The sequence below is a fragment of the Callithrix jacchus genome, chromosome 14, assembly GCF_049354715.1.
Source record: "Callithrix jacchus isolate 240 chromosome 14, calJac240_pri, whole genome shotgun sequence".
Classification (NCBI taxonomy): Eukaryota; Metazoa; Chordata; class Mammalia; order Primates; family Cebidae; genus Callithrix; species Callithrix jacchus.
In genome coordinates this window covers 28,353,379-28,376,437 of record NC_133515.1, presented here as the reverse complement: position 1 = coordinate 28,376,437, position 23,059 = coordinate 28,353,379, and the positions used below count along the sequence as shown (strand labels likewise).

Genomic DNA, 23,059 nt, shown 5'->3' with positions numbered 1-23,059 from the left:
TGTTGCAGTAAGAGTCCAGGAGAAAGTACCCCTGGTGCAGTTGCTACAAACAGTAGACAAGAGACATCATCAATAGATTAAAATAAGGACTTGACTCCCTATAGTTTACACCTGAATTTCACTCTCAATGATTTTGGTAACCCTAGATGACTGCTATTTAAAAACTACAAATAGTTCTGGCATGATTTTTTTATAATAATAGCAGTCTATTATGCACAGTTTTTAACCAGTTAGCTTTTCAAATGTCAGTAACCTAATAGCAAAAATATGAAACCAGGTTGGGTGCAGTGGCTCAAACCTATAATTCCAGCAGAGGTGGGTGGATCATTTGAGGTAAGGAGCTGGAGACCAGTCAATATGGTGAAACCCCATCTCTACTAAAAATACAAAAATAAGCTGGGCATGGTGGTGGACTCTTGTCATCCCAGCTACTCAGGAGGCTGAGGCAGGAAAATCACTTGAACCTGGGAGGCAAAGGTTGTAGTGAGCCGATCATACCACTGCACTCCAGCCTGGGTAAGAGAGTGAGATGCCATCTCAAAAAAAAAAAAAAAAAAAAAATGAAACCAGAACATAGAATTGTGAGAAAAATAAAAAGCCTATTTCTGAGCTTCTACATAAATTTTATTGCAAAGATCTTCAAATTTCCAGTGTAGCTCTTAAAGAAGTTGAATGAAATGGATTTTCCAGGTTATGCATTTTATGAATATGTTCTATCAGAATTGATCCAACTTGGTTCTTCTCCCATAAATTATAGTTTGGAGCAGATAAAGCTGATCGGATTTATGATGACATGCCTGATATAGAGAAAATTGGAAATGTTCTACAGGACTATCTTGACGATTACAATCTCACAAATCCCAAAGAAGTAAAGTTGGTGTTCTTCCAGGATGCTGTAGAGCATGTTTCGAGGTATAGTGTTATTGGAAGCCCAATAATGCATTGATTTAAATGTTTAGTAATAAAGGGTAAAAAAATAAGTTGTATAAAACTCTTTAAACAGATTGCTAGCTGGTCAGAGGTCTTTTATTAATTCTCACTATAACTTGAGTCATTGTTTAATTTATTTTCTATATTTATGGAATAAGCTTTCTATAGAATCCCCAGAGTCATTATTTTTGTTAAATATTAACAGATGGTTTTTGTTCGTTTTTATCTGTCCTGTCTTGTTACAAAAAGAATATGGGGTAGTTTACAGAGATACATGCATGGTATAACAAGACTAATTCCATGCATGCCTAAAGGAACAGGAGCTTCAAAATTAGAGCAAAACAAGTTCAATCCAGGATCATACACTTCACCTGCTTGCGAGTCTGACTTTTACCACTGCAAGCGTCCTATGAGGGCACTTGACACATTCATGAGCATCCAGCCTAAATATATGCAGGCCTTGGGCATACTTTCGGAACTGGCTCCTGTCCTGTTTGACAGTTCTAATGTTAAAATGATTCTTCCAGGATAAGCCAACCTCTACTTCCTGTGCTTCCGGTATCCATTCCATCCTGTGGATAGTCATGATTTAAGGCACTCAGCGTGGGTATGAAACCATGATATGGAGCATCTCATTTACCTAGTAAAACACTCTCTCTGTAGCTCGGTACCATAATCTCTTTACAAATAAAGCTTAGAGAATGTCCCAGTGGTATATTGCTACATAACAACCCGCTCCTACCCTTAATAGATTCATTGTATCATCTCTCAATTTTCCCAACTGTTCTCTCTGTGCATCTCTCTTGCATTTACAGTCAGACAGCTGCTGGAGTGCCTGGAGCATCTCTGCTTCCATGTAGTCTCTCCACTTGTCTCTCAAAATGACAGCATCAGGATATCTAGACTTCTCACATGGTGGCTTAGGGCTCCAAAAGCAAGTGCTCCAAGACAGAGAGCCAGGCAGAAGCCAAACGGCCTTTTTGACGTAGCCTTGGAAGTCACATAGCATCATTTCTACCATGCTCTTCCAGTCAGTGCAGTCATACAGGTCCACTCAGGGTCATAAGAGAGGACGAGACCCTGTCTCTTGATGGGATCAAAGAGCAAGTAGGACTAGAGGCATTATTGCAGCCATTTTTTGGACAACATGGTGTGCCACAGGGAGATTAGGTAAATGGTCCAAAGTCCTCTAGTCAGTGAGTGGCAGGTGGGCATCACAGCCAGTACTTCAGCTCTAACTCCACTATGGGTGTCCCTATCCAAACTTGGCTCACTTTTTTCATAACATCCCTCCAAATATTTGAAAATTATTCCCATATTCTTGGCTTTATCCTCTCCAAGCAAAATTATCCCTATCTTTCTTATTGACTATTAGAGATTTATTTCCAGCCTTCACATACTGAGCACTTTATAATTTTTCAAGGTTTGACTTAAAATATAGCATCCAGATTTGATACCAGATTCTGTGGAATAAATACAGTAAAATACAGTGAGAGCGTGATTTCCCATGGTCTACTGCTGCAGCAAGATTTTCAAGGCGTTGGTTTTTTTCCTGTGTCAACTACATTTTAGCATTGGTTCTTGTTAAGATTGACAGTTAAATCCCCAGGATTTTTTCACATAAACCATAAGCAAATAAAGTCTTTACCTTTTCCATATTTCAGCTCTTTAATTAATCCTAATTCAAGATTTATGTTTGTCACAGATTAAGAGTTATAACATAGGTCATTTGTCACTGGCCTGTCCAGATGCCACTTGCTTCCTCTCTGTCCCTCTGGCAGCATACCCACATGCTATCCCCTAACAACTTTTATTCCTATCACTCAGTCAGGCCCTAAGCCTGCAAGGAAAAAAAATAATGGCAGCATTTTGGTCTGAGAAACTTCCTGGAGAACAATCCACACCATAGACAAAGTTGGTTTAATTCTATTTATAATCTTTCTTGCTCTTGTGAAAGAGAATTACCAGGCCCCTCGAGGTTTGCTTAAAATATTATAGAAGGAAATTAAAAACCCTTTGTAGAATGGTAAAGATTTGGTTTTCAGATGCACAAAGGACAGCCGCATCAATAATGCTGTAAACTGTTCTCTTTTATTCAAGAGAGGATCGGTAGTTAGGAATCAGAGAAAACATGTTTCTGCTTGTAAGAGCTTTCAAACACCTAATGCTGATTAGCAATGGAAAGGACTTTGTTATAAAAGTGACTTATGGATTAATTACTCAATGGTAATTTAGCACATACTATATTTCCATTTGTTGGTGACATTTTAGTTTTTGGCTTTTTGACATAGGATAAGTAAGTAAAAGTCTTCTAACTCAGGGGAAATTTTGCTTTAGAGCCTGTGCTTTCAAAGAGCAAATACACCAGGCACTTTCTGCCCATTGTATGTCCCCAAAGTTGTCATCACACTCCAAGAGTAGTAGAACAAATCTATTACTATATAAGGAGAATCATCTCTTGCCTATTACATAAGAGAATATGTAACTTGCCTACTACATTAGAGGATTCTTACTGGGGGATGTTTTCAATCCATTTCCAAGTTAATTGCCAGAAAAAAATAACACTACAAAGCAGAACAGACAAGTAATTTGTTTCCAGTAGTTTCAGATAGAAATAATCAAACTACTATAAGTAATAAAGTACATGAAATAAGGAAAGAGTGATGTGTAAAGTGCAAGATTTTTATCATATTCAATATTTCATCAACTGTAGGACACTTGTACATTATGGGAAAAATAAGAAAAATACTCTCATGGGCAGCTGAAGAGCAATAAGCAAATAGACCTCTGATGTGTCTTTCATTAAATGTGTATTGTGGTAGACACATAGCAATGACAATGGTGCCTATGGGTCTTTATTGTTCTAGTAGAGGAGTTGGCCAAAAGTTCTGGGGAAGAGGTTGACAAACTACTTTTGTAAAGGGCTGGATAGAAAATATTTCAGGCTCTGCAGATCACACTGTAACTAACCAACCTTGCTGTCATAGTGCATAAGCAGCCACAGACAGTAAGTGAATGAATGAGCTTGGCTATGTTTCAACAGAACTTTATTTATAGACACTGATATTTGAGTTTCAAAGGATTTTCACATATGAAATATTACTTTTTAAAGATTTTTTTCAACCATTAAAAGGAAATCTAAAAACCATTCTTAGGTCATGGGCCATTAAAAAACCACACGGTAAAGAGGCAGGATTTGGCCCACAGGCCATAGTTTGCTGACCCGTTTTAGACAAAGCCTTCTTACCAAGGCATTTAAGGTATGGAAAAAGTAGACCTGTCTGAGAAGCAGGAGAGGCTTTAAAGGTGGAGGAAACAAATTTGAAAGCTTGATTCTTATTTCAGAAGATCCTAAATAATGACTGGGAGTCTGTGCTTTGTATTGGAGGAAGACTTTTTAAATAAGTCCCTGTAGACTCCCTGTTCTTTTCTTACACTACATAGCTCTTATCTCCTGCCATCGTGTGTAATAACTAATCAGTGTTCTCTACTTCATAACGGTTACAGTCTCTAGAAGTTGGATACCTGAATGTAGAATTGATGGAGCACCCACCAAATGTTATGCACTGTTCTCATAGAGAACTGGAAAGCATCCAGTCCCCCATGATGGAGTTTTATGTGTGGGAAAGAGTTAGCAACAGTTTTTTCTCATGAGTTACAGTGACCATGTGATGTTTTCATAATCAAAAAATAATAGTCACTACAATTTTTAAATACTTGAACATTGTTTTCTTTAATTATCAGCAATATAAGTAATCTAGATAGATAGATGAGAGAGAGAGAGAGAAACTTCCCAGAAGAAGAAGGAGGAGAAAGAGGAAAAATGACTAAACCTGCTTTTACATTTCTCCCATGATTTCTAGTTTCTGCTAACCCATTCTAAGATTTTAGATAATGGTGATGATAATTTTTTGATTATGTTTACATTTCGTATCTTCTTAAGATGAACTTGTTGACGTTATCTCTTCCTTTTCTGTCATCTTATCAACAATGTATAGAACTGATTCTCATACATACTGGTCACCTTTATATGATATCCCTTCCCACTTCCCAGATTTTTACATTTTATTGATACTTCTGTATATCTTCAAGGAATCTTTTAAGGAGGTTTTGCAGATTATTTATTCTGTGAGCCATAACATGGTATTTTTCTCCCTCTAACCATTGTCTTATAAAATGTCATCTTGTAGAATAGTTGTCTGAAGCCAGCCTAAAATTATTTGGTCCTTTGGGGATAATCTATTATTTCTGCATTAGATAATCATAAACTTTTCAGTTATGTCTAAAACATAGATTTCAGCTATAAAATCTCTATATGTAAATTACTTAGAGATCTCCTAAGAAATATTTAGTGTTTTGCCTCTCCTATTTTTCTTTCTTAATCTTTGGGTCTGTGGGTTCAGCTCTAGTAGTTTCTCTATTTTGTCAGTCACCATTGCCTCAGTTCTATTCCCTCTTCTCATTCCTGTAATTTCTACGATGTGGCCTCTGGGATCCCATTTGTTTCTCCTAGATTTGCCCTCCTTATCTTCCATTTTATCTCTCATTATTTTAAGATTGAGATCTTTTTTCTGAGTTCTGGGTATATTCCTGGAGTTTGGCCTCTACTTTTTCTGTTCAACTCTCCATGGTATTGTGTTTGTGAGACTCATCACCTTCCACTCAGGTTTTCGGTTTAGTGGATTTTCCATCTCTATCCAACTTTTCCTAAATTTGGGGGGTTTTTTTCTCCTTTTTGAGGCTCACTCTAGTATCATGATCACAGTTCTTTTCAAAATTCCTGTTAACATGAATCTTAACAGGAATTAACATGAAACTTTCTAAACTTTTGTTGGTATCCTGTAGTAAATCCGTCTCAAAGTGTTCTGTTGATCTCTCCTTCTGCACTATGGTGTCTTTTTCTAGGTTCAGTGATTTTTCTGCTTGTTCATTCTTATAAATGGAAACCTGGGCTTGCCAATTGACAATATATGTTGTGGTCTAGATTGGCTAAGGTCTCCAACAAAGTTCTTCAGACTTCAAGGAAAAGAGATTTTACTTTATTCTAAATTTGTACAACTAGAGCCGAGACCTAACAGCCTGTTAGGAATGGGGGAAAGAATGAAGAAGAGAAAAGTCCAGCAGTGCTATTCACCAAACCTTGGCCTGAGATGCAGCCAGCTCTTCCCTTGCAGCATCCTGTCCAGGGAGGAGCCTCCACTGGCCACCAGCCTTCCACGCTGGGGCAGGCTCTCTGAGCAGAAGCCAGGTCTGTGAACTTGAAATAAACCTTTCTCTGCTCTGATGTTTGCAGGATTGCTCGGATGATACGTCAAGAAAGAGGCAATGCCCTGCTTGTGGGAGTAGGAGGCACAGGAAAGCAGTCTCTCACGAGACTCGCAGCTCATATATGTGGCTACAAATGTTTGCAGATTGAACTCAGCCGGGGATATAATTATGACAGTTTTCATGAAGACCTGAGGAAGTTGTACAAAATGGCTGGTGTAGAAGACAAGAATATGGTTTTCCTTTTCACTGACACCCAGGTATGTGTTTAGATAGCCCATGGGTAAGAACAGGAAATGTATGGGTGTTATAATCAGGCGTGTGCTTTGAACAGTGTGTAGGATGAAGTTCAAGGGATTGTTCCCTTTGATAACAGATTTCCTGCAGCTTGTAAAAGGCTTTCATAATACATTTTTATTTATTTACCAAATATTTGTAATTACATTTGATCAAAGGTCGAGCAAGTAAGTTTTTAACTTTTCTTTGAGGGAAAAGCCAAAGATAACAGAAGGTAATAAACTGTATAAAAGTGCATATAAGAAAATAATTTACTAAAAATTCAGTTACAGAAACATGCTTTACCTATAGAAAGGAAAAAATAAGGTCTCTGTTTTTAGTTAAATTACCTTTAAATTAAAGTAGGATTACATCTATAACTACAACAGCCAACTTGAATTAATTCTATAGTGGAGGACTTTCTACGTTGGATATTCTTGGGTATTTTGTCTTTAGAGAAAATAAACCCATCTAGAAGTTAGCCAAGGAATTAAAAAGTGATGGATTTGATGTGTACATGTTTTCAGAAAGTTGTAAGCAGAATTAAATGCAAACACAAAATTGGAAACATATTTTTAATATCTGTAGCATGCAGTGAGTTTATATCTTAGTATAAAATACCTATTACAAATGCAAAAGGAAAAACCCACATCTATAGAAGAAATAGAAAAAAAAATGTGATAGAATATAAATACACGGTTCCAAAAAACAAAGAACTTTAAACACCTGAAGAAATTTTCAACCTCACCACTGATGAAGGAAATTGTAATAAATAAAAATGCCAATTGCTTGGCCTTACAAATTAATAAAGGTTAAAAATAATAATATACAGAGTTGGCAAAGGTGTAGGAATAATAGACTTGTTTATACTTCACTGGGTGATTATAAATTAACAAAATCTTTCTGGAAGGTAATTGGCAATATGTAGGCAAAGCCTTTACATTTCTTTTACATTATAATAAAAGCTACATACAAAATTACATGTTTAAGAATATCTATTGTAATTTTTTAAAATAATTATCTGAAAGAGTATTAATGTCCAGTGAAAGAAAGTCATATACATAAAATCTGATATAACCATATACTAGAGCACTATGTAAAAACTTTAAAATTATAGCAACATACACATTTTAATGTATATCTAGACATGTATGTCCTATGTACAAAGAGAAAACATTTGAATCATGGGATTGTGAGTGATTTCTATTTTCTTAGTTTTGCTTATCTGTAGTTTCTAATTATCCTAAAATTAAGATATTTCTGATAGTGTTTTTTTTCCTGAAACAAACATCTTTATTTAAGAAATCAAATAAATAGGGTAAATATGATGGTAGCAGTTTCACAAGGATACAAGACAAAGCTTAGAATTACTTGCTCAAAAGTTATTCAGAATGGAACAAAATTGTTCAAATGCTCTTAATTAGCACAGATTGTATTACTTGCTTTTCAATGGACATTTACTATTTCACAGTAAGATCTACTTATCATAGGAACAAAGAGACCATTCCCAGCCCCCTCTGGTGTATCACCTAAAAGGCTGAGTACAAACGTTAATGTAATCCAAGCTTTTCTTTGACAACAATCCTAAAAATTGCCTTACAACTTTTTACAAGTACTGGTATCAGTAGTTTCTCTGAAGGAAAGGAAATACAAGAATATTAAGTGATGGAAACAACAAACTTCACTGTGGCCTGCAACTGCTCCCAGCCTTTTATTCCACAGACATGGATCCAGGTTCTCACATTATAGCAGGATCACTATTCTTCACCTCTGGCAGAAGCAGACATATGACACTCAGCACTGCACAAGTTTTTGTTTGGCTTCTTGAGTAGTGCTGTGTATACTGCCTATACATTTTTATAATATATCTAAATGTATAAATAAATTAACATTTATTATGTCCTATCACATTTCATTCCCAACTGCAGAATATTTTAGTTTTAAATATTTAGTTTTAAATCTATTTACCAAATCTTGACTATGACATTTGTTTTGGGATTGTTACATTAAGATCAACCTATCTGGGCTGGACACGGTGGCTCACGCCGGTAATTCCAGCACTTTGGGAGGCTGAGGCAGGAGAATCACTTGGAGTCAGGAGGCTGAGGTTGCAGAGAGCCAAGTGCCATTACACTCCAGCCTGGGCAACAGAGCGAAACTCCATCTCAAAAAAGGAAAAGATCAACCTATCTAAATTGGGCAAGTCAAAAGCTTAATCCCAATTTTTAAATAAAAATACTTATTTTTGATAATGAGCTCTTCATAAATAACACTGTTCACGAGGAAATACCAATTGACATGTGACATGAAACAGAATGTACTATTTTTAAATATAGAAGGAATTTCATTCAGTTTAGATAAGCCGAGACTACACAGAAGTTTTCCAGGTGATTTAATTCAAGTAACTTACAATGTAGACATTCCCGTGTATACACCATTGTGGTGAAATTGTTTCAGAATTTTCTGCGTTCAGCTTAAAAGGTGCTTCTGCCCAAGAAACTGAACTTTTCTGTCAATTGCACTTGATCGAATAGGAGAATTGGGTTCATAAAGTAGATTCATTGAAAATTTTATATATAAATCATAAACATCAGTAAAGAAGTTCTTTTCCATCTTCTTGTCTTATGTCATGAAGCATAATAAATCTCATATGCCCTGCGGTGACATGTGCCGACACAAACCACTCGAACTTGTCCACAGTTTTCAAGAACATGTTGTTCAATAGCCACATGTTATCTGCAAGGTGGAGAGCAGCATGAGCCATGAACTGGTTCAGATGACAATGGTCAGGATTCTGCCTTCCCAGCTGGCAAAACCTCCATTTCAAAAACTGGATTATCACGGTGTCCAACAATTACAAAGTAGAAGCTCCCAGATTATGGTCTTCAGTATATGGCTCCTGCAGCAAGAGGCCAACAACGGAAACCTCTGATAGTCTTTTTATCATTGCCCTTAAAAATCAAACAAATTACGTAAAAAGTCTCCAAGTATTAAAGCTCCAAAGATCAAGCTATATTGTGTTAGTTCTCTTCAGACAAAAAGCTATTACATTCTGTTGGAAGCCCTGATCAACCTCAAATGTTCTAGAGTAACAAATAGTAAGTGTAACCATAAAAATAAAAATGCGTATGTCTATACATGGACTTATATGTGTACACAAAACTATTATAAATGTGAGAAGAAATTTGAGAGAAACAAGATGTTAAAAATAGAGTTTAATTGGCTATAACTAACAAAGTAGAAATAAATATAATTAGATATTTTGCATAATATAATTTCCAAGCTACAATTAATAGCTATATTCTATAGTTCATATTTCACAGAGAAAGCAAATATTTTCTAATACTACTGAATGTTTACAGAAATTAATCATGTATTAGATTTAAAGAAATTTTTATTAAATTGTTAAAAGTGTAAGCTGTACTCATAACATTATTTACCCATGCTTTAATCAAAGGAAAAATTAATGATGTGTCTTAGGACTTTAAAACATTCATATAAAGATCAAGAAAATCAAAATCTCTTAGAGATTAGGAAAAATAAACAATATAAATAAAAATCTGTAGAATGCAACCAAACAGTTCTCAAATTTACATTTATGGATTTGAATCAAAAATTAGAAACTACACAAATTAATTTTCTTAAAACTTTAGGAGGGGAAAATGTCAGAAGAGAAATAAGAAAATGAAACAAGATAAAAGCAAATAAAAATTAGAACACAGAAAACTATGGTTTGTTCCTAGGGGAAATTGACAGACCCAATTATACCAAGTTCATTAAGAAAAACAAAAAGTGTCAAATGAGGAAAATAAACGAACATATCTTGTCATAGAAAAATGTATAATACTCAAACTTCTATATAACTAAAAAGTTCACTGAGAAAACAGGTAAATGAGAGATTACTTTTAAAATTTTGCATCAATGTCCAAAGACAAAAAGTCTATTTCAAAACACGTAAATTACTCATGCAAATTTGAAAGAAAACTCCAAGATGCAGATGTTTGCAAGTTTAGGCAGATTTTTTAATGGACAATAATAAAGATGGAATATTTTCCCTTGCTAATAATCAACAACATCCTAAATAAATTCTCCAAAAGAAAGCATTTATTATACTTCTCAAATTAACAAAAATAAATGTTAAAAATTCATGAATTCACAGTTGAATTGAATGAGAAATAGTAAAATCGTCAAAATCCAGGAAATACTTATGCATTTAATTGCTAATCTCACTCCTCGGAATTTGTTTCAAGAAAATAATCCAACTGAGGAGAAAAGCTATATGCCTAAAATTGTTCTTTTTTTTTTTTTTTTTAATTCGCGTTCTTCAGTAAGCTTTTTTTTAAAAAAAAAAATTTTATTGCATTTTAGGTTTTGGGATACATGTGCAGAACATGCAAGACAGTTGCATAGGTACACACATGGCAGTGTGTTTTGCTTCCTTTCTCCCCTTCACCCACATTTGGCATTTCTCCCCAGGCTATCCCTCCCCACCTCCCCCACACCCCACTGGCCCACCCCTTTTCCCCCCAATAGACCCCAGTGTTTAGTACTCCCCTCGCTGTGTCCATGTGTTCTCATTTTTCATCACCCACCTATGAGTGAGAATATGCGGTATTTCATTTTCTGTTCTTGTGTCAGTTTGCTGAGAATGATGTTCTCCAGATTCATCCATGTCCCTAAAAACGACACGAACTCATCATTTCTGATTGCTGCATAATATTCCATGGTGTATATGTGCCACATTTTCCCAATCCAGTCTATCATCAATGGGCATTTGGGTTGGTTCCAGGTCTTTGCTATTGTAAACAGTGCTGCAATGAACATTCGTGTGCATGTGTCCTTATAGTAGAACGATTTATAGTCCTTTGGATATATATGCAGTAATGGGATTGCTGGGCCAAACGGAATTTCTATTTCTAAGGCCGTGAGGTATCGCCACACTGTCTTCCACAATGGTTGAACTAATTTACACTCCCACCAACAGTGTAAAAGTGTTCCTTTTTCTCCACATCCTCTCCAGCATCCGTTGTCTCCAGATTTTTTAATGATCGCCATTCTAACGGGCGTGAGATGGTATCTCAATGTGGTTTTGATTTGCATCTCTCTAATCACCAGTGATGATGAGCATTTTTTCATATGTTTGTTGACCTCATGTATGTCTTCTTTTGTACAGTGTCTGTTCATATCCTTTGCCCATTTTTGAATGGGCTTGTTTGTTTTTTTCCTGTAAATCTGTTTGAGTTCTTTGTAAATTCTGGATATCAGCCCTTTGTGAGATGGGTAAACTGCAAAAATTTTTTCCCATTCTGTTGGTTGCCGATTCACTCTAGTGACTGTTTCTTTTGCCATGCAGAAGCTGTGGAGTTTGATTAGGTCCCATTTGTCTATTTTGGCTTTTGTTGCCAATGCTTTTGGTGTTTTGGTCATGAAGTCCTTGCTTACTCCTATGTCCTGGATGGTTTTGCCTAGATATTCTTCTAGGGTTTTTATGGTGCCAGGTCTTATGTTTAAGTCTTTAATCCATCTGGAGTTAATTTTAGTGTAAGGTGTCAGGAAGGGGTCCAGTTTCTGCTTTCTGCACATGGCTAGCCAGTTTTCCCAACACCATTTATTAAACAGAGAATCCTTTCCCCATTGCTTGTTTTTGTCAGGTTTATCAAAAACCTGCCTCTGTTCTGTTCCATTGGTCTATGTCTCTGTTTTGGTACCAGTACCATGCTGTTTTGATTACTGTAGCCTTGTAGTATAGTTTGAAATCCGGTAGTGTGATGCCCCCCGCTGTGTTCTTTTTGCTTAGAATCGACTTGGCTATGCGGGCTCTCTTTTGGTTCCATATGAAGTTTAAGGTGGCCTTTTCCAGTTCTGTGAAGAAAGTCAATGGTAGCTTGATGGGGATAGCATTGATTCTGTAAATTACTTTGGGCCGTATAGCCATTTTTATGATATTAATTCTTCCTAACCATGAACGTGGAATGTTTCTCCATCTGTTTGTGTCCTCTCTTATTTCGTTGAGCAGTGGTTTGTAGTTTTCCTTGAAGAGGTCCCTTACATTCCTTGTGAGTTGTATTCCTAGGTATTTTATTCTTTTTTATAGCGATTGTGAATTGCAGTTCGTTCTTCATTTGGCTTTCTTTAAGTCTGTTATTGGTGTAGAGGAATGCTTGTGATTTTTGCACATTGATTTTATATCCTGAGACTTTGCTGAAGTTGCTTATCAGTTTCAGGAGTTTTTGGGCTGAGGCAATGGGGTCTTCTAGGTATACTATCATGTCGTCTGCAAATAGAGACAATTTGGCTTCCACCTTTCCTATTTGAATACCCTTTATTTCTTTTTCTTGCCTGATTGCTCTGGCTAGAACTTCCAGTACTATATTGAATAGGAGTGGTGAAAGAGGGCATCCTTGTCTAGTGCCAGATTTCAGATGGAATGCTTCCAGTTTTTGTCCATTGAGTATGATATTGGCTGTTGGTTTGTTGTAAATCGCTTTTATTACTTTGAGATATGTTCCATCGATACCGAGTTTATTGAGGGTTTTTAGCATAAAGGGCTGTTGAATTTTGTCGAATGCCTTCTCTGTGTCAATTGAGATAATCATGTGGTTTTTGTTTTTCGTTCTCTTTATGTGGTGAATTACGTTTATAGATTTGCATATGTTGAACCAACCTTGCGTCCCTGGGATGAATCCTACTTAATCAGGATGGATAAGTTTTTTGATGTGCTGTTGAAATCGGCTTGCCAATATTTTATTGAAGATTTTTGCAACTATGTTCATCGTGGATATTGGCCTGAAGTTTTCTTTTCTTGTTGGGTCTCTGCCAGGTTTTGGTATCAGGATGATGTTGGTCTCATAAAATGATTTGGGAAGGATTTCTTCTTTTTGGATTATTTGGAATAGTTTCAGAAGGAATGGTACCAGCTCCTCTTTGTGTGTCTGGTAGAATTTGGCAGTGAACCCATCTGGACCTGGGCTTTTTTTGTGTGGTAGGCTCTTAATTGCTGCCTCGACTTCTGACCTTGTTATTGGTCTATTCATAGTTTCCGCTTCCTCCTGGTTTAGGCTTGGGAGGACACAGGAGTCCAGGAATTTATCCATTTCTTCCAAGGTTACTAGTTTATTTGCATAGAGTTCTTTGTAATATTCTCTGATGATGGTTTGAATTTCTGTGGAATCTGTGGTGATTTCCCCTTTATCATCTTTTATTTCATCTATTTGGTTGTTTTCTCTTTTCTTTTTTATCAGTCTGGCTAGTGGTCTGTCTATTTTGTTGATCTTTTCAAAAAACCAGCTCTTGGATTTATTGATTTTTTGAAGGGTGTTTCGTGTCTCTATCTCCTTCAGTTCAACTCTGATCTTAGTTATTTCTTGTCTTCTGCTGGGTTTTGAGTTTTTTTGATCTTGCTCCTCTAGCTCTTTCAATTTTGATGATAGGGTGTCAATTTTGGATCTCTCCATTCTCCTCATATGGACACTTATTGCTATATATTTTCCTCTAGAGACTGCTTTAAATGTGTCCCAGAGATTCTGGCATGTTGTGTCTTTGTTCTCATTGGTTTCTAAGAACTTCTTTTTTTCTGCCTTCATTTTGTTGTTTACCCAGTCAACATTCAAGAGCCAGTTGTTCAGTTTCCATGAAGCTGTGTGGTTCTGGGTCGGTTTCTGAATTCTGAGTTCTAACTTGATTGCACTATGGTCTGAGAGGCTGTTTGTTATGATTTCAGTTGTTTTGCATTTGCTGAGGAGTGCTTTACTTCCAATTATGTGTTCAATTTTAGAGTAGGTGTGATGTGGTGCTGAGAAGAATGTGTATTCTGTGGATTTGGGGTGGAGAGTTCTGTAAATGTCTATCAGGTTTGCTTGTTCCAGGTCTGAGTTCAAGCCCTGGATATTCTTGTTAATTTTCTGTCTGGTTGATCTGTCTAATATTGACAGCGGAGTGTTAAAGTCTCCCACTATTATTGTGTGGGAGTCTAAGTCTCTTTGTAAGTCATTAAGAACTTGCCTTATGTATCTGGGTGCTCCTACATTGGGTCCATATATGTTCAGGATCATTAGCTCTTCTTGTTGTATCGATCCTTTTACCATTATGTAATGACCTTCTTTGTCTCTTTTGATCTTTGTTGCTTTAAAGTCTATTTTATCAGAGATGAGAACTGCAACTCCTGCTTTCTTTTTTTTTTTTTTTTTTTTTGCTCTCCATTTGCTTGGTAAATCTTCCTCCATCCCTTTATTTTGAGCCTTTGTGTATCCTTGCATGTGAGATGAGTTTCCTGGATACAGCACACTGATGGGTTTTGGTTTTTTATCCAATTTGCCAGTCTGTGTCTTTTGATTTCTGCATTTAGTCCATTAACATTTAGGGTTAATATTGTTATGTGTGAATTTGATACTGCCATTTTGATGCTAGCTGGCTGTTTTGCTTGTTAGTTGATGTAGATTCTTCATTATGTTGATGCTCTTTAGCATTTAGTGTGATTTTGGAATGGCTGGTACTGGTTCTTCCTTTCTATGTGTAGTGCCTCTTTCAGGAACTCTTGTAAAGCAGGCCTGGTGGTGACACAATCTCTGAGTACTTGTTTGTTCACAAAGGATTTTATTTTTCCTTCACTTCTGAAGCTCAGTTTGGCTGGATATGAAATTCTGGTTTGAAAGTTCTTTTCTTTAAGGATGTTGAATATTGGCCCCTACTCTCTTCTGGCTTGTAGAGTTTCTGCCGAGAGTTCTGCTGTGAGTCTGATGGACTTCCCTTTGTGGGTGACCTGACCTTTCTCTCTGGCTGCCCTTAGTATTTTCTCCTTTATTTCAACCCTGGTGAATCTGATGATTATGTGCCTTGGGGTTGCTCTTCTTGTGGAATATTTGTGGTGTTCTCTGTATTTCCTTCATTTGAGTGTTGGCCTGTTTTGCTAGGTGGGGGAAATTTTCCTGGATAATATTCTGAAGAGTATTTTCCAGCTTGGATTCATTCTCTTCGTCACATTCTGGTACACCTATCAAACGTAGGTTAGGTCTCTTCACATAGTCCCACATTTCTTGGAGACTTTGTTCATTCCTTTTTGCACTTTTTTCTCTAATCTTGGTTTTCATTTTATTTCACTGAGTTGATCTTCGACTTCTGATATTCTTTCTTCTGCTTGGTCAATTCGGCTATTGAAACTTGTGCATGCTTCGCGAAGTTCTCGTATTGTGTTTTTCCGCTCCTTCAATTCATTCATATTCCTCTCTAAGTTTTCCATTCTTGTTATTTCCTTGAATCTTTTTTTCAAATCTTTTTCCAAGGTTCTTAGTTTCTTTGCAGTGATTTAAAACATGTTCTTTTAGCTCACAAAAGTTTCTCATTATTCACCTTCTGAAGTCTAATTCCATCATTTTGTCACAGTCATTCTCTGTCCAGCTTTGTTCCCTTGCTGGTGAAGTGTTTTGGTCCTTTGTAGGAGGCGAGATGTTCTGGTTTCAGGTGTTTTCATCCTTTTTATGCTGGTTTCTTTCCATCTTTGTGGATTTATCCACCTGTCGTCTGCGTAGTTGCTGACTTTTCGATTGGGTCTCTGAGTGGACGCCCAGATTGTTGATGATGAAGTATTTCTGTTACTTGGTTTTCCTTCTACCAGGCTAGCCCCTCCACTGTACGACTGCTGAGGTCCACTCCAGGCCCTGCTAGTCTGGGGTGAACCTATAGCAGCTGTGGAACAGTGAGGGATGCTACCAGTTTCTTTTTCTGCTATCTTTGTCCCAGAATGATGCCTGCCAAATGTCAGTCTTCTGGATATAGAGGGGTCAGGGAGCTGCTTGAGGAGACAGTCTGTACTTTATAGGAGCTCAAGTGCTGAGCTGTGAGCTCTGTTGTTCATTCAGGGCTGTTAGGCTGCTAAGTTTAATTCTGCTGCAGCAGAACTCATTTAAAAAACCCTTTTTTTCTCAGATGCTCTGTCTCGGGGGGTTTGGGGCTTTCTTTATGAGTGTCCATTGCACTGTCCTGCCCAGCTAGGAGGCAGTCTAGTCAGTATTTGCCTGCTGAGGCTCTGCCCTGCTGGTGTGAGGTCCGCCCTGTTGCTGCATGCTCTGCCCTGCTGCTGCAGTCTCCGCCCTGCTGCCATGGGCTACGCCCTGCAGTGGAGTCTCTCTGTTGTGGTGGGTTGCCTGGGCAATGGTGGGCTGCATCAGCAATGGGAGTTTACCTCAGTAGGGGTGATTGCCATGGTAATGGCAGACGCCCCTCCCCCACCGAGCTGCACCATCCTGGGTTCAGCTGTGCCTGCAGTGAAACTCTCCACCCAGAGCATTTGGAATCGCCGTTTTGTTTGTCCCACTGCACTGGCCCAAGCGCCATTTCCCTGGAATCTCCTGGCCTGGCTCATTGTCCAAGTCCCGTTCAATCAGATGGATATGCCAGTCTGCCCTCTCAAGTCTCAGATTGCCGGTTCAACAGGGCACCTGGACCCATGCGCTTTGTGCAGAGTGCTGTGGAGCCCCGCTGCACTGCAGCGCTGGCCGCCGGCTGCACCGGCCGCCAGCTGCACTGCGTTGGTGCCCTGCGTCTCTTTTATACCTGGGAATTTCCCCATTCTGTGGGCAACAAAGATCTGTCTGGAAATGCGGCCCTGACTCACCCTCTGCACATTCACCAAGAGCTTCAATCCTGGGTTGTTCTCACCACGCCATCTTGAGTCCATCTCCAGATTGTTCTTTTAATGTAAACAAGACTGTAAACTATCTTTGTCTATGTAAATGTATGATGCATCAGCTCAATGGTGCATTGTGCTTCTATATTTGTGATAAATATGATGAGTGCTGTACAGAACTATGGGTTAGTATTAATGATAAAATGATAACTGAAAGGGGCAGAATATAAAATACTTGCACATATGACTTGACTCAGGTAAAATATGAATGCCTGCTGAGAAAACACAAATAAAAAAACTTGCTATTTTAGAACTTCAGGGTTCCATGTAATTTTTAAAATTATCTTCTCTTAAAGATGAAATTAATTCATTTGAATTTTAGAACAAATATTTGCTTTATAAAATAAATTGAAAATGATTGGGCAAGTTGTAATGATCACTGCTTTCTTCTACAGATTGTAGTGGAAGAGTTCCTAGAGGATATAAATAACATCCTGAACTCAGGTGAAGTGCCTAATTTATTTGAAAAGGATGAACTGGAGCAGGTTTTAGCAGCCACTAGACCAAAAGCAAAAGAAGTAGGAATTTCCGAGGGGAACAGAGACGAGGTAGGACATGCCAGAGTAATTATGTGGCTTTGTCACAAAATGTTTCCTTCACCTTTTACTTAACCATTTATACATCCCCTTAAGGGGTCCATGAATAGAATTTTTTTGAATATAATTGGTTTCCTTTGTATTCTATGTATTTTATTTTTGATATTTAAAGCATTGGTTCACCAGACTTACAGAAAGTTCTGTCAGAAGCAGAAAACAGAAATCCCACTGCCCAACAGAGGTCAGTCTTGTCCAAACTGGCTAGCCTGTCTTCTCTTTAAGCACCGGTTTATTTCACACACTGCAACATCCTGCCTGTAGACAGCTGAAGGCATGAGTCTAGTATTGTTGATGCCCTTGCCTACCAGTAACATTATGACACAACAAAGCAGAAATGTGTTTTCTTTCACTCTCTCGGGAACATTGTGGCTGCTGTTCACTTCCATTTCTCCAACACCATAATAATCCCATTCACCGTTACTTGTTCATCCTAGATTTTTTCCTTGTTTCTGTACCTTCTTTAAATTTCTGGCTCTTCTTTCTCATATCTTTACTATTTCCCTTTGTGAGAATTTTCTCTACTGCTAGGTCAGAAATTATAAGTACAGATGCAAGCCCACTTCTGCTAATGTAAGCAGGAAGGGATTTTTTGTTTGTTTCTTTGAAATGGAGTCTTGCTCTGTCACCAGGCTGGAGTGAAGTGGCACAATCTCAGCCCAGTGCAACTTCCGCCTCCTAGGTTCAAGCAATTCTCCTACCTCAGCCTCCCAAGTAGCTGGGACTACAGGAGCATACTACCATGTCCAGCTAATTTTTGTATTTTTAATAGAAATGGAGTTTCACCATGTTGGGCCAGGATGATCTCGATCTCTTGACCTCAGGTGATCTACCTGCCTTGGCCTCCCAAAGTGCTGAGATGAAATTACTGTGAGCCACTGTGCCTGGCCCAGGAAGGGATTTTTTTAAAGGGATACCAAATAATTAGAAGAGCCAAAGGAAGAAATCCCAGACTTAACTCCTTGGAATGAATATAAAATGTACACTGTATATGTCAATGATCAAGGAAGTGGCTGCCTCTACCACAACCATTCCTGCTGAAGCAGGGAGCCACTAAACCAGTCAGTGTGCCTCTGCGTCAGCTGCCAGCTCCATAGGTATGTGTCCTCTGTCACATCAGGAAGCAGCTGAAATCAGGAGCCACTTCCAGAGATAATAGCTCCAGGATGGTTTCTCAAAGAACTAAGAATTGAACTACCATTTGATACAGCAATCCCATTACTGGTATATACCCAAAGGAAAATAGATCATTCTACCAGAAAGACACATGCACCTGTATATTCATTGCAGCACTATTCACAATAGCAGACATGGAACCAACTCAGGTGCCCTTCAATGGTGGATTAGATAAAGAAAATGTCATACGTGTATACCATGGAATGCTACACAGCCATTACAAAGAATGAAATCATATCCTTTACTGCAACATGGATGCAGCTGAAGATCATTATCATAAGCAAATAATACAGAAACAGAAAACCAAACACCACCTGTTCTCACTTATAGCTAAACACTGAGTACACATGGACATAAAAATGGGAACAATAGATACCGCAGAATACAAGAGCAGGGAGGGAGGGAGGGATGAAAGGATTAAAAAACTACCTATAGGGTACTGTGCTCACTTCCCAGGTGACAAGATCATACTCCAAACTCCAGCATCACGCAAAATACCTTTGCAACAAACCTGCATGTATACCTCCAGAATCTAAAATAAAAGTTGAAAAAGAATAAAAGCTTCCATACCATGCAACTTCTGCCAGGCTCTGCACCTGTAAAACCTGATGCTGTGCACCCTGCCCCTCTCTCCCAGGTGTCCTTTCTCCCACAGCAAAACCTTGTATGAATGGCCCTTTATTCAAAGGGTCTCCTCAAGTACACGGATGAAGGGGACCTAAATCACTTCCAGAACCTTAGTTGCAATGGAGTTTGCAAAATGCCATTTTTAATCTTTCCAGACTGTGTGAGAGAAAGAGGTTGGAGTGAATATTGAACAAGAAAATTTACATTTCTACTATGCTGACATTTTATATTTGATGTTGGGAGCCTCAGATGCATTAGCCAACACTAATTTTTATTGTTGTTTAATCATTGTTTTAAACTGGAAAAATCTCTTTCTTTCTGTCAGGTGTTTCAATACTTTATCAGCAGAGTGCGTCAGAAGCTGCACATTGTTCTCTGCATGAGCCCAGTTGGGGAGGCCTTTCGGTCCCGATGCAGGATGTTTCCATCTCTTGTGAACTGCTGCACCATTGACTGGTTTGTGCAGGTTGGTAACATCCCAGGATATCTCTTTGAGGAGTTGGACTTGCATGACTTTAAAGGGGTAACACATTGTCCAAGAGTAACTCATGGTACTTCTATTTGTATTAGCTTTAAAGCCTACTAGGAATTTATTCATATAGGGAATGACCATGACAATCATACAACAAAACAGAATTTGTAAAGGAAGAGAAGACCATTGAAGTTAGCAATGTGGAAGATATCCATTGGCAAGATCTATTTCAAAGGATGGTGGGGAAAAGGGTTCAAGAGAGAAGAAGGAAGAGAAATCTGAGTTATGATTATAGGGAACATGTTCGAGTTTTGCCCCAAAGGAAAGCAGAGAGATGGGGTAAGAGCTAGGGGACATGTGAGGTGAAGACAGAAGTATTTTTAAATGTTAAACACAAGTGGCATGCATGCATGCTGATGTAAATGACCCAGAAAAGATAAATATATTGATGATGCAGCATACCAAGTTAAGAACTGTGGGACCAGTATTTTTGAGTAAGCAAGAAGGGATGAGATCAAGTCATCAGTGAAGGTGCTGGCCTGGTCAGGGACCATCCACAGCTTACTCCTGAGTAACAGGTGAGGAGGTAGAATATATGAGTACAGATGCAGGTAGGTGGGAAGATATGGAGGTAAGAGCTCATCGAAGTTCTGTTTGCATTGCTGTTATTTTTTAGTAATATGGGTAGCAAGGTCATCAGCTGCGAGTGAAGAAGAAAGACTGTCAGCAGTCTGAAGAAGTAGAATCAAGTGTGAAATACTCAAGAGGGCACAAAACTGATGTATTAGAAAATGTAGAAGCATTTCTGGGCTGCACTAAGAAACTAATTATCATAAATTTAAACTGATACTAATCAGCGAGGTTGTATGTTTTTCTCCAGCCATGCTCAGCTGCACAGTTTCAGGCATGGGGTAAAAGACTCACGTTTGACCAATGTTCAGGTGAGTTCAAAGAAGCAAGAGAGGAATAAAGGAGTTGAGGTGTGCAGAACAGTAATTATAATGCTGGACATGAGGTCCCAACTATGTAACAAATGGAATGAGGACATAAGGTCCCTGTAACATATGTGATTTACTTAGGGAATTCTGGAGACACCCAATCATTAATTCATTCAGTCAACAAATATTTTTTGAACAACTTCTGTGTGCATGATACTGTGGAGACATACTGATCAGCAAATACAGACCCAGGCACCCCTCAAATGGACAGAGCCATTCAGTTCATTAAGCACCATAGACATGTGTCTGTGTTAACTAGGTGAAGAGGGGACTGGGCAAGGAGGAGTTCATCAGAAATATGTTTTTTTTTCTTTTTTTTTTTTTTTTGAGACAGTCTCACTCTGTCTCCAGGTGCCAGGTGGAGGGCAGTAGCTCGATCTTGGCTTACTGCAACCTCTGCCTCCTGGGTTCAAGGAATTCTCCTGTCTCAGCCTCCCGAATAGCTGGGACTACAGGTGTGTGCCACCACACCCAGCTAATTTTTGTATTTTTAGTAGAGATGGGGTTTACCATGTTGGCCAGGATGGTCTTGACCTCTTGACCTCATGATCCACCCGCCTCAGCCTCCCAAAGTGCTGGGATTACAGATGTAAGCCACCATGCGCAGCCCTAGAAATATGGTTTTCTTAGTATTAAACTGTATATTATTGAAATGACACAACAGATTTTCTAGATTTTCTTCTTTATTTACAGTGGCCCAGAGAAGCACTTCTTTCTGTGTCAAAGACATTTTTCTCACAAGTCGATGCTGGAAATGAAGAACAGAAAGAAAAGCTTTCATTGATGTGCGTGAACATTCACTTGAGTGTCTCCAGCATGGCAGAGTGCTATTACAATGAACTGCGCAGGCGGTACTACACGACACCCACTTCCTACCTGGAGCTTATCAATCTTTACCTGTCTATGCTGTCTGAAAAAAGGAGGCAGATCATTTCAGTAGGTTCAACATTGTCCATGAATATGTTGTTTTGCTTGAACTCAAAATTTCTGAGAATGCATGGAAACTTTATGCACTGTCTTACCTGTCAGAGCCCTGTGTTAGCCCATTATCACACTGCTTATAAAGAAATACCTGAGATTGGGTAATTCATGAGAAAAGAGATATAATTAACTCATGGTTCTGCAGGCTATACAGGAAGCATAATGTTGGCATCTGCTCAGCTTTGGGGAAGGCCTCAGGAAACTTTCAATCATGGCAGAAGGCAAAGAGGAAACAGGCACATCTTATGTGGCAAGAGCAGGAACAAGATGGGGGGTGGTGCCACAAACTTTTAAACAACCAGATCTCACAAGAACTCACTATCACAATGACAGCACCAAGTGGGGGATGGCATTAAACCATGAGAAATTGCCCCCATGATCCAGTTACCTCCCACCAGGCCCTGCCTCCAGCATTGGGGATTACATTTCAACATGAGATTTGGGTGGGGAATCATACCCAAACCATATCAAGCCATCTCCATCCTGACATGTTTCCCTGACAACCTAAAATATGACCCAAAAAGTGTTTCCTGCCCTTGATCTTAGGGCCTTCTCCTTTCTCAATAATTATATTTTCCTTCTTTCATTTATGTAAGTATCCTTGACTTGGTAGAGTGATATGGGCATCACATGACCATCAAAGTTGTTTGGTGAGCTAGTCATCTCTGTGGTATTTAATACAGAGGAAAACATTTTGTTAAGCAACAAAGATAGTGTTTTAAAGAACATGTGTCAGTCCTTCTGACTAAGAGCAAGGGCTGGGGTATCAGCCAGACTATGTACAGCCTATGTTCTATCTCTAACTGTGCAACTTGGAGCACATTAGTAATGTCTCTAAGTCTTAGTAGAAAATAAATCTAAAAAAAAATCTATATCTACCTCTTGGATTGTTGTGGAATTTAAGAGACTGTTAGTGAATTCAGGAACTATGATCTGACACATATAAAGTGTTCAAAAAATAGAAACTGCCATCATCATCATCATCAGGATATCAACACGACCTACAATTTACTACATTTTAAACACACTAAAAAGGGAAGCACAATATAGATATTTAAAT

The 23,059-nt window shown here is 38.3% G+C and overlaps 1 protein-coding gene and 1 pseudogene across 14 annotated transcripts in view; one reads left to right on the top strand and one right to left on the bottom strand.

The window, feature by feature from the left end:
- The window catches only part of DNAH6 (dynein axonemal heavy chain 6), a 411,305-nt gene that overhangs the window by 241,704 nt on the left and 146,542 nt on the right, over positions 1 to 23,059 (top strand). For all 14 annotated transcript variants that reach the window (XR_013526431.1, XM_002807522.6, XM_035272122.3 and 11 more), the window contains 5 exons: positions 758 to 912; positions 6,224 to 6,455; positions 17,548 to 17,700; positions 19,874 to 20,014; positions 21,712 to 21,954. Coding sequence is in view for 13 of the 14 variants with exons in the window: in XM_002807522.6 (XP_002807568.3) it covers positions 758 to 912; positions 6,224 to 6,455; positions 17,548 to 17,700; positions 19,874 to 20,014; positions 21,712 to 21,954 (924 nt within the window). In the remaining variant the exon portion in view is untranslated. The remainder of the gene's footprint in view (positions 1 to 757; positions 913 to 6,223; positions 6,456 to 17,547; positions 17,701 to 19,873; positions 20,015 to 21,711; positions 21,955 to 23,059) is intronic.
- LOC108588097 (trafficking protein particle complex subunit 2-like) lies at positions 8,322 to 9,347 on the bottom strand (annotated as a pseudogene).